This window comes from Poecilia reticulata, linkage group LG5 (genome assembly GCF_000633615.1).
Source record: "Poecilia reticulata strain Guanapo linkage group LG5, Guppy_female_1.0+MT, whole genome shotgun sequence".
Lineage (NCBI taxonomy): Eukaryota > Metazoa > Chordata > Actinopteri > Cyprinodontiformes > Poeciliidae > Poecilia > Poecilia reticulata.
The window spans coordinates 25,776,304-25,788,769 of NC_024335.1; the positions used below are offsets into that span (position 1 = coordinate 25,776,304).

The window sequence follows — 12,466 nt, forward strand, 5'->3', positions numbered from 1 at the left end:
TATATTGGGAAGGTGTCTTATACTCAAATATTCATAATTCTAGAAAAAAAATCCCATAAAAAATCTGGAACGTCATTGTGAAATGTTTGGAGCGTGGAATTGGAAAACGTGTTGGAGCTTCCCTGTTGCCCCAGTTTGTGTTTTTGACTTGAGAGAAACAGTGCAAAATACAAATTATACAAACATGAGCGAGGAGTAAATAAAAGAGATCCAGAAAAAACCAGATCATTTCATGTTCCTCCTGTCAGCTGTCTGTAAAATCCCTTTGCTCCGTTTTCAGTTCCAGTGGAACGGCTGCCCGTCCTCCTGATAGCCAACTCCCAGAACATCCAGGCCACCTCCCTGAGCGGCTCCACGGTCCACAGCCTGCTGTCCACCAGCACCAAGCAAACCACAGCCATGGACTTTGTTTATGCCAAGGAGACAGTCTGCTGGATCCACGTGGGAGACTCCCCCTCATCCACACACCTCAAATGCGCCTCAATCCCGAACCTGAAGAGCTTCGCCGAGGAAAAAGTCATCAACATCTCCTTCAGCCTCCACCGTAAGCACTGCTTATATCAATAACTTGAAAATGATCTTTTATACAACCAAGCGAACAAAAGCAAATCGTCAGGCTTCTCTAAACCCTTTTCTTCATACAAGCAAAGCAAACATTCACAGCTGTTAGACACCAATCAGCAGAAACACGAAGCAGTTCTTATCAAACAGTGCACACAGTCATCATCTGCATGGAAGGCCTTTAACCATTCTTTTCTCTGTGTTGATCGATTATACAAAATACAACTTTAGTGGGTTTAAAAACAATAAGGATTTCCGATCCACACAGGTTCAAATATTTACATACACTCCCATTAATATCAGGTCATACGTCCCTCAGGAAGTGATACTTCAGTGGCATGCTTTTTGCAGTCATCAGTAAAATTCTGGTTTATTTCAGGAGGGATATTTGTATGATAGAGATCATTTAACTTGGTTTGCTCCTGGTTCCTACCCAACTTTGAGCATGGTCCATTCGTTTTCAGCAGAGTTGACTTTAGGGTCTTTGCAGAGGTTTTATCCAGCTTTGATCTGCATTTTTTTGGGGGGTGGATCTTTGTTCTGTTGAAACAAACACTTGTATAGTCACTTAGTTTAATCAGGCAGCACTGCAACGTCAGATCATAACTCTGCCACCGTCGTGCTCGACATTCACTGGAGCATGCCTTCGTTTTGAAGCCTCAATCCGACTCAAAACTTTTTTTTTTTCCGCTTTGGCTGAAGATCTCTGTTTTTGTCTCATACGACTCTCTCGCTGTCTTCCAGAAAACATTTTTTGCTCCACTGATTGCACAGCTGCCGCTTTCAGCTGAGCTCGTAGCTGAGCGTTTTGCAGTGGCTGCTTTGTTCTGCTTTGTCATCACCGTCTCAGTGCATGACAACATGAAACCCACCTGACTGCGGACTCATGGTGTTCCAGCAGTTTCCAGTCTTTTCCTGAAAAACATGATCATATTTTATCTGACAGAGTCAGATTCAGTCGGATGGTTGATATTTGGGTACAATTCGGCAATTATCCTGAACACACTTTTAAAAAAAAAAAATTTGACTGCTTGAAAGTCAGGTCAGTGGAGGGAAACCAACCAGTTTAAATAGTTTAAATATTCATGGCAGAGTAACGCCTGGACTTTCCACACACAGAAAGTCTGCTTTCACTGTAAAGTGAAATGAAACCACACCTTTAATTTGTTCAAAAGTTAAATGACTTTGAAAGAAAAAAAAAGCATACCAAAATGTCACTAAAGTAGACCTGAGCGTAAAACCTCTCGGTGAATAGACACCCTGAGACCTTCTGCTGCCCCGTCTGCAACCTGTGAATCATAAATATTATGACAGCACATTAAAAGCAGCTGTTCTTTTCCACAGCTTAAGTTTCGCTTCACAAAAACACGGGCGAGTCTTTTCTCCCGTTTGCAAAGAAGAAACTTCTAGAAAAGACAAAGAGATCTGAGGGGCCGGACCGAATGCAGACGTGTGCTCTCACATGTTTGTAGCTGCGCTGCGTGCAGGTCCCACAAAAACACACACGCCCACATCCCAATCCCCTTCCTAGTCTTTATCAAAACTCCGCTGCTCCAGCCAGGTGCTCTTTGTCATGTTGACGCTCGGCTGCTGCGGCCGACTTGTCTTCAGCAAGTCGACAAAGAAGCTGTGAATGGAGCGGGCTTATCACGAAAAGCCTTCAAGGAGTCATCAGGGTTTGATGCTTTAAGAAGTGGTTCGCAGAAAGTTATCGGTCCTGTTTATCTGCAAACACAAATCCAAAGTAATGAACATTAAACATTACTCTCAACTCTATTGTCTGCTCCTGGTTTTCCGTGTAATCCCCTAATCCTCTCAGCATAGTCTGCATAAGAGAGAAGGTTAAGGAAGTTTAATATAAGCGATTCCCGGTGAGACCCCATTGTGAGACACAGAGCACGGGTTTAGTCAGGATGAATGGGTGGAGGAGCGGCAGAGGAGGACGTCTGATGTTGGTTTGTGTGGAATCGGCACTAAGGAAAGAAACTGTTAGCATGTGCTGGAAGCTAAAAGCTTTGAGCTGGTTTGCAGGAAAAAAAATAAAACATGAAAAGTCTTGGAATACACCTGGCTGAACTTGGAGTATGCTCCATTTCTGATTTTTACACCTCATTTCAAGAGCAATTGCAAGTTCATAATGCTAATTTGGGAGCTACTGAAATAGGATTTTCGTTTTTCCTAATGGTACATCTGGGGAATAAATTTAGTTGCAGCTGCAAGGAAAATATCAAATGCTTTTATTGCAGCTGCAACTCTATTAACACTAAGAATTAGAAAATACTGAACTATAAACATGGCTTTATGTCACTGCCTTCTCTCTATCCTTTTTTTTTTGCCTGCTTTTCTTTTTTTTGGGCCATTCGTTTCTTTCCTTTTTTCTGTTCTCACTTGTGTTCTTATTTCTGTCCGTACTTGTTTCCATTTTTTCTTCTGTCTTTCCATATGTGCTTATTTTCATCCTTCTTCTTTCATCATTTATCTCCTTCCCTTATTCATCCTTTACTTCATTTTGTCTTTCTTTCTTTTCTTCGGTTTTGGCCAATGCCAGCTTTCCCTCCTCCCATTTCTGTCATTCCCTACTTTTCTGTGGTGTTCACTACTTTCTCTCCTTTTGTCCATCCTTCTTTCCTCCTTCTGTCCTCCCTTCAGATATATCTGTATTTGGTTTTTGCAGCTTCCTGTGACTAGCATATAGCCTCTTTAGCTAACACCAAGCTAACCCTACTGGTTTTTCCTACTGGAACATTTTTTAACTGGATGGGAGCCTTCATTCTGCAGGTTTGGCTCCTGATGTCCAAGGCAAATGGAACTGAGTGTTATTTATTCATGAGAAGTGTTTCCATGCTGAGCTTTGACGATTTACTTTGGCTGAATAATTAATATTTTTTTTTGCTTTAATTGTGTAACCGATTTTATTTCTTTTTTTCTTTTTATCAAATCCCTCCAACAACATCAGACTCTCTCCCGGAGAATAAAATCAATGTCAATAGATTACACTGATCCAAAGCTAATTGTTCAAAATTAAAACAACAAAATTGCTATTGCTGTTACGAGTTTGTTTGTTTTTTCATTCAAAGCACTCCCGCGCTTTGACTTGCTAATCAATTCTGTGCTCAAGGCTGAATCCCAAATAGTTTCCCGCTTGCTGCAGAAAATTTGACTGGGAGAGAAAATCCTGAATGATGAAAGCTCACAAACATGCTTCAGCTTATTTAAAACATATTGGAACTGATTGCATGTTTTCCCGTCTTGTCCACCGTCTTCCTGTTTCTTTGAGACAATAATTGCAAACCAAGCAGACCTGCAGAGACTTGTCTCTGTTCGCCTGCCCTCTCCGTGTGGCTACAGATTCAACACGACAGGTCTTACTTACTCTGTAGGTCAGTGGTGAAATGAAAAGTCCAAATGATGGCAGATTTGTTTTCCACTTGCTTGCACCTTGTCATTTGGAAGCACAGTTTGTTTCTTTCATCGTGAATAATATCAGACAAGCGCAGACTGGGGAAAACTGTGTTGCACAAGGAGGTTAAAGCGCAACACATTTGGCATTCATAAATAAATCCCCCCTAATCGTCCTGGGCTGTCTCAAAAATACAGCATCCAAATTTTGCAGAGTTTAATTATTGCGTTTTAATTGTAGTTAAAAGTCAGTAGCTGCTGCTGTGATCCAGCTGGTCTTGCCGAAGATTTGACTGCTTACAAGTGATGAATCAAATTAAGAGGGAGTAAAATTTGCGGGAAATTCCTTCGGGTACATCTGGGGGGGGTCAGTGTGTCCTCCAAACACACTGACCCCCCCCACGCTGGCACGCTGCGGCTCTCGCATGCAGACCCACTGACGGACTTACAGACGTATGTTTGAGAGCACACACGGACAAAATGCAAGAAGCATTGAGCGAGGAGAGGATGTTCACAACAGGTGGTGAGAGGAAGTAATAGATAGACATCGAAACTGCTGCATCTAAGAGAGAATAAGGTATCTATATTTAATATTCCTGTTTGAATGTATTGAACAATAAGGCATCGATCTAATTAGAGCAAGTGTTACATAAGGGTAAGATAGTTGACGTTTGAACTTTTATATTTAGGATTGCTGAGACAAGTGATGTGCAACCAGACGCTCTGGGGGAAAAAAGTGTGAAAAATATGCAGTATGAATTTTCTCATCTTCTTCAATAATGTGAAATGAGTCCCCAGGCTGAAGAGGTAATCTTTCCTGCTCAGGCAGAGTGTTAGCAAGGAGGAGGAGGTTTATGCTCACAGTCAGCGAGGAAGCATCCAACAGCAACCAATGGCAGGGGTGAACACTACAGGAAGTTATGCACATGTGGTTGGAGTGAGTCAAGACCTCAGTATGCCACAGATGAGCAGTCCAGATGTTTACCCTCCCCCTCTCCGTGTCCTTCCTCCTTGTCTTTCGTAGCGATTACTTTTACTGTATTTTGTCAAACCCTTCATCGGTGATGGTTAGACTTTTACGTAGAGGGCAAACACAAACTCGTGGACCATATTTAAGTGTTTTCTGTCATTTCTGCCAGTTTTTGTGCACGTCGATGTGAAACACTGAAACATTCAAAAATAGCAGCATAAGCTTCTATTCTGAGTTCCTATTTTCAGCTGTTTAAATCTGTTTGCATTTAGATTTTTGAAATTCTCATGCCAGAAAATTAGCTATGAGACATGAACAAGAAAACTCATGTGGTGCTTAACACAAAATGGCACCAAGCATGGGGACTGTGGCCTTTGGCCCCATCCATACAGCATGACTATGTGTTTTCTTACAATTAGTTGTAGAAGTATAACATTTTGCACACTGAAATAGTAAACATTAATTGGGATTTATTGTAGCAAACAAGCAAATCAGATGCATGATTGCTTAGAGTAAAAGAAGATGCATTGTGGGTTTTTGTTTAGCCTCCTTTGCTCTAATACCCCTAAATTAAATTCAGTACAGCCTATTCCCTTCAGATGCCACAGAATTGGTAATAGAGCTCAAATGTGTGAAGTTTAGCTTCAGTGTCAATCTCGCTGTTCATTGAGGATAAGAACAAATAACTAATCAGCCTGTCTGCAAAAATAATGTGTGGAGGACAACTGTCATTGTAAAAACTGGCAGCAGAATCATGCTGAGGAAATGCTTTTTCCCCCAGAAGGTCAGAGTTAATAGAAATATAATGTAAGGTCATCCACAGTGAAGGCTGTCATAGCAGCGGTCGTCAAACTTTTTGCCATGTAAAAAAAATATGTAAATGTAAAGCATTTAATAGTACAATCTGTCTTTATTGCCCATTAATTTGGGCTCCAAAACAAATCACCTCGCACAGTTTGATAATCCATCCTGCACTATTTTGTCTGTTTCATAGTTACTAAATAAACGCTTTAATCTGTTGCACTCAGCCTTTCTTCCTCTCTAGAAACAAAGGTGGAGCTGAATCACACGGTCTGAGGTTCATAGTCACTAAAAAGTGAGCAGTTTTGGGGACATGGAGGCTGATCTCTGAGCTGTCACTAAGTCCTCTCTCCCTGCTTGTATTGCAGAGCTACAGTGCAGCTGCTGCTCTTGCTTCGGACTGACACTGGTCTAAAATCTCCTTATGAGGTTATGGGAACTCAAAAGGCCAGCCAGTCAGCACAATTTCAAAATCATCTTTTCCCTCCGACTCTTCGGTCAGCTTTAAGCTTTCTATCCTTGCCTACGTTCTCCATTTTTATACAATTTTTTTTTTACTCAGCAGTTTGCTCTACACCATCAAATCCCCCCTCCAGTTTAGTGGGGGTTTCATTTTACAATCGGTATCACAGAAACATTAGCTTCAATAAAAAGGATTTGACTAGCTCCACTTCTTTTGCATTTCGATTTACAAAAAAAAAAAGGGGCAGAGTGTTTTTTTCTTTTTCTCTTTCCCTTTTAAACGAGACAGAACAGAGAGGACGAAAACACAGAAAAGGATCTGTTTTCCGAGAAGACGACTAGGTGAAGAAAGCAGCTGGTTCTGTTTTTTTAATTACGCCATGCTTTCTTTATAGCATAGTTTCAGACAGACAGAGCTGCACTTAATGAATCCAGACTCTATTCCCGCCTCTGGGGAGACGGCGAAGGGGAGGGATGATGCAGCGAGGACGAGAGGCAACAGAAAAGTTTCCTGATTCGCTGCCATTTTTGTTCACAAACAGAGCAGAAGAGGCGACCTGTGTGCAAAGGAGCCCGTATACTTCGAGTGCAATTTTCTAATCTTTCACATTCGCCCCTTTTCCTCTCCCTTGCCTTAGTTTTTGTTACTTAATCAGTGAGAGTGATCTGCCGAGCACCTGGAACGATTCAAACTGAAATATGTGTCAAAAACTCAGAGCTGCCTTGCAATCAGTTCCCAGATTCCCATAAACCTCAGAAATTTTGTTGCTCCGTAGCCAAGTTTCCAAGTTTCCAAGTTGAGATACGATTCCCCCCAAACTCCCCACTGTTTTCTGGGTTTTTCCTTTTTTTTTTTTTTTTTTACATTTTCACCAGTTTTTTTGGTTATTTTGCTACTTTTTCTTAAGCCAATTTTAATTTAACCCAGAATATTGGAAGATATTCATGTTTCCCAAGCTGCACAGGAAAAAAAAGTGAGTTTTTATAAAGCCCAGAATTCTCGACCGGATGTTCTCAGTTTTATTGGTCTTTAATGTCCACTTATATTCAGACTGTTGCACTGAGAAATGTGCTCCATCATTTCCTGCCATAATGTGTTTCTTCCCTGGTCGGAGGAATGGATTCTCTGGTCTCCACTGAAACACCGCAGGACTGGATCGCCCTGGAAAACAAACCACCGCGTTGGATCGCCGTCCTCAGCACTGAGCTTTGCGCAAACACAAGAGTCTGAAGTCTACGAATGCGACTCTGACGTTTGTGTGTCAGAAAGCCTCTGTGGAGAGCCAAGCTGGCAGCAGCTGTGAAAATACAAGTCCTTGTGGCTTGTGAAGCCCTCCTCCCAACATTTTTCTTGCACCTCATCTAAATTCTTTACTGTATGCAAAAGTATAGGTTTCGCCCAGTGGGGATTTTTGATATGGGCCGTGTGGGCAGTCGCCCAGGAAGGCACTAGAAAGGAGCGCATAAGTACCGGATAAAAATAATATACAAGTTATTTGCAAGTTTTATTTATGTACTTGAAGTCAGTGGGGAGTCGGTATCCCTGTGTGTTATCATCCTTCATCCTCGGATAGCTGGTCTCCAAAAATAAAAAATAAATAAAAATGTGACAAACCAAGAAGCTGAGATTGTAAATGTTTCATTATGTTTTAAACTGAATTTAGCAATAAAAAATATTGGTCAAATTTGAAAGTATTTTGGTATTCATTGCAATGAAGGGAATGCAAATGATCCGGTTAGCAAGAAACTGCAGGTGTTGAACAACCACTTGGGGGTTAGTGGGGAGATTGCTGATCTTAATCCAATCTTGTATCTAAATAAACTTAAATAAACAAGTCCAGTCCATGGAAATCCCACAAGCGGGACCGCTGAGATATTATCCATACATATAATGTTTGGTCTGACTGGTGTTGGAATGAATGAGGGCAGCCACGTGCATCAAGAAGCTTCTGATTGCCCAAGAAAGACTCTTCCAAAGCTCCAGAGGAGGATTGATGTTGTGGAGAAAGTGTTATAAAATGATGCCTTTACCTTCCATCCAGTAATAGGTGTAGGATTACTGCTGATGGAAGCACTGAGCTTGGATAACTGGCAACCAGTTAGTGAACTCCCTGCCAACTCTGCTTTTAAAGACGAAGCAGACGAAGCTTAACTTATTTTTAAGTGATGCTTCAACCAGGAGCCATGGATTGATGAAGTATTACACAATGTTGATCTATTAGTCTCAGGTTTTACCACCGATGAAGGTTGTATGTGTGAATGGAGGCGCTGAGAGGAGAAGTATGCTGGTGTTGCTCTTTACATCACTGTTTAGGAAGTCGTAGAAAGTGACTTCAGGTCTCGGGATGGAGATTCAGAGAACAGAAGCAGCACTTTGTTGTTGATGTTCTCCATCCCTTTCGTCAACTCCTGTTTGCACATGACACTTGAGTTCATGAATGGCCAGAGCTATGAAGAGGTCTCCTGATCTCTCCTCTAAGGAACATGAGTGAGATCGGGCCGAACGCGAACTCTGACCCAGAGACGATGCCCTGGATCACAAGGGGCTGCAGGAGAGGAAGCAGCGGCTTCATGACTCAGTTCTGTGACCTTTCAAGCAAACGGCTTCGTTAGTTTTCCACCACTCACTCCTCCTGGGTGGGTTTTAGTCTGTCTGTTGTTTTGTATGAACAAATGGTTTCCTGATGAAGACATAGTTGTACATCAATGAACTTACAGGCAAGAAGGTAACAGGGCAAAACACGCTGTTTTTGTGGTTTTGTTCTTCACTTAGTATTTAGATCTGTTTCATTGTGAAAATAAAGAAAAACCAAAGGAGACCACTGATCACTCTTTCTGCAAGACGCCTAGTCAAAGTTCGATATTAGGCATTATTAAGATTGTTAAGCAGGAATAATAACAACATATACAACAAACTGTTTACTATCTTAAAGTTTTCAGAATGCAGTGCTGCGAACACGTTTTTAATCAATGGATCGCTTTTGCTTTTTGTCATACTTGTTTCTGACGAAGACAACAGGAGCAAATGTGGATGATGAGTTCATTTAATTAAGGAAATAAAATAACTATCTAAAACAAACTGACACTACGTCAGGTTTAATATGGACTCTGACGGGGAACTCCCAAACTTTCATTTAACTCATTTTAAGTCATTCAGAAGGGAAGTTGCTGCAGTGCTGCAAAGCTCAGGCTTCTCCTGCAACGCTTTCTGGCAGAAAGCAGGATTCATAGTCCCATCATTTGTGCTAAGCCCTGAAGCACAGAAGTCACAGACCATCACTCCACCACTACTGTGCTCTTTCATGACTTCCTGGATGAGTTCACAATATGCTTTTGGAGTCATTTTGTTTGGCCGGTGACTCCTGCAAAGATTCATCACTGTTTCATGTTTTCTCCAACAGAGGATAACGACTTCCACTGTGGTTTGCTGGAGTCCCAGTTCCTCAGAGATGGTCTTTTATTTTTCCAGATAGACGTCAGGCGCTTTGTTTCTTATCTGTTGTTTTTAGAAATAATGACTCTACGTCACCTTGCACCTCATGTCCACTCATCTCTTCTGTTTTTCTATTCCAGATGTGGAACAAATGGCCATTGACTGGCTCACAGGAAACTTCTACTTTGTGGATGACGTGGACGACAGGATCTTTGTGTGTGACAAGGACGGGCAGACATGCGTCACCCTCCTGGACCAGGAGCTGTACAACCCCAAAGGCATCGCTCTGGACCCCAACATGGGGTCAGTACACATCTAGATTTCTCCAGCTCTGTGAACCTCATCCTGGTTGTTTTACATGTGAGAAAAAGTTTGATGAAAACTCAGTCTGTTAGAGGCGACTGGACTAATGCCATCTTCCTACGACATGATTAGCTCTGAAACATCTTATTAAAAATGAACTAGAAGGGGTAACTGAATACTTGAACGTTGGGTAATTAAGTACAGATGTTTTGTTTGAGCCATGAGTCCCTGACTGCGTAGGTTTTAAGCATAAAAGCATGTTTTCACTCCAACCCTGTTGTTCATAACAAAATGCTCCATCTGCTGTATCAGCAAATGTGTGCATATTTATGTAAGACTGTCAGGTTAAGTTGAGATTTTGGGTTTTCCAGGAAAGATGAGTCCCTATGAGTCAGTGTTTGTGAACGTGCAAAAGAGAATTTTGGGAAGTTGCATAAAAGCTGGCAATAATTTATTATTGCTTATTTGGTGAGGTTTTTTTTTTTAGTTATGCAACACAGAAATGTTGTTTATTAGCACATTTTCAGCGTCTGGGGGCAAGAACTGGTAAATCAAGTCAAAGATTTGATGATGAATGTCATATTTAATTTGTAACTTTGAACATCATACATCTTCAATAAATAAAAAAAATGGCGGTGCAGTGATAAAATAATGGTGATATTCACGTTTAGATTTGAGTTGTAGATTTATAGAAGTTGGAAAAGTCACTTTTTAAAAGTTCAGAATAAAATATGAGTACCACAGTACCAATTATTCTTATGTGTTACTGCTTCTCATAGAAGATTATCTAAAACAAAAACATGTCACAATATCCTGTCCAAGAAAATGATCCAAGAATATCATAAACTGGAGATGTTCCTATGGTAATAAAGTGAATTTGTATCTTATATCAATATTGATATTCCAGACTGCAAAAATTTTGATCTGCCCAAATGAGTGAGCCAAGACAAAGTTTTTGGACCACAGTGTCATAAAGCAAGGGGAGGCTTTGAAAACCCAAGGAAACTGGACAAGTGGACGAGCGCAGTGGTGGCAGCATCATCCTGTGTCTTACATTTAGTGCTAATGATGAAGAGCTTCAACTTTAATTTGATCACATAAAGTCAAATGCTTCAAACAATTGGGCATCTCAAGAGGACAGCGACTACAAACATACATAAAAACTGGTTTTGTAATAGATACAACTTGTAGATCTTAATTTTCTAGAGTGGCACTGACCTCCACTCTGGACTTTAATAGCAGGTCGGTGCTGGGGAACCAATTCAACTCCACTGATTCAGACAAGAAAACTGGTTCACTCTCCAGACAGAGTTAGTCCAGAAACTAAACAATGATTATAAAACAGTGAGTGATTGAGGTGCATTTAACAAAATATGATGTGTGAATATATTTCAGCTGGTGTGCATAACTATGACCCTGTCAGAGTTTGAGGGGGAACAAAATCACTGAAGTTGTTGCAGAATAATTCTTCTTTTAAAAGAGAGCAGTGGAAATAAACAATTAAAGACCTCACATATCATAATAATAAAAGGTCCCACCAGAATACAGACTTGCTAGGATTCAGATCAGAATCATATTAACAAATCTGACAATTTTATTGGAATGAACATCCAGCTAAATAACTCATACATACTTCAAAAGTAAAGTCGTCTGTTTCCTTTTGTATGTTTCTCTTTTGTACAGCTACGTCGATATCGTATTCAGTGTCCGTTTGTCTGTACGTCTTTCTGTCCTCGCTCAGCCTGTGACGGTTTTCTTTCTGCAGGAAGGTGTTCTTCACAGATTACGGTCAGATCCCCAAAGTGGAGCGCTGCGACATGGACGGTCAGAACCGCACCAAGCTCGTCGACAGCAAGATCGTGTTCCCCCACGGCATCACGCTGGACCTGGTCAGCAGGCTGGTGTACTGGGCCGACGCCTACCTGGACTACATCGAGGTGGTGGACTACGAGGGCAAGAACAGGCACACCATCATCCAGGGGCTGCTGGTGAGACCAGGAGATTATCGCTCTTGAATATTTGCTTTTGCAATTCATTATGAGCTTCAAAAAAAACCATCCAGTATCTCTTAGAGTTCCCCATATGTCTTTTAATACTTCAAATATTACCCCTGCGTACTCCTGTAATGGGCTCTTGGCAAGTGAATTATGAGCAGAGGGAAGATCTGGGTCATTTGCCTTTTCATTATACAGGCTGAATAACGATGTCCGGTGCTGACGCTGCTAATGCAGCTGCACTGCTGATGCACAGTGGCTCTTAAAGACATTAACAGCTTTCCTGTTCTGACTGACACAAACAAACAAACACTAGAGGCTTTTGTCTGTCGTTGTTTTCATACGACTCATTTTGGCAGAACATACAGCGACTTGCAAAAATACTCACTGAGGCTTTTCACATTTTGTCACATTACAAACACAAACTTCAAAGTGTTTTGTTGTCTGATGCACCAACACAAGGAGGCACAATTATGAAGTGGAGGGAAAATGACGCATGGTTTTCAACACCTCTGCAAGTAAGAGTGTGAAAAGTCTACACCT

General features: G+C 41.2%; 1 protein-coding gene across 7 annotated transcripts in view; it reads left to right on the forward strand.

The window, feature by feature from the left end:
* LOC103465345 (low-density lipoprotein receptor-related protein 1-like) overlaps nucleotides 1–12,466 on the forward strand; it is a 109,798-nt gene that overhangs the window by 42,068 nt on the left and 55,264 nt on the right. For all 7 annotated transcript variants that reach the window (XM_008410074.2, XM_008410076.2, XM_008410075.2 and 4 more), the window contains exons 6-8: nucleotides 281–544; nucleotides 9,767–9,929; nucleotides 11,695–11,917. In XM_008410074.2, the coding sequence (XP_008408296.1) occupies nucleotides 281–544; nucleotides 9,767–9,929; nucleotides 11,695–11,917 (650 nt within the window). The remainder of the gene's footprint in view (nucleotides 1–280; nucleotides 545–9,766; nucleotides 9,930–11,694; nucleotides 11,918–12,466) is intronic.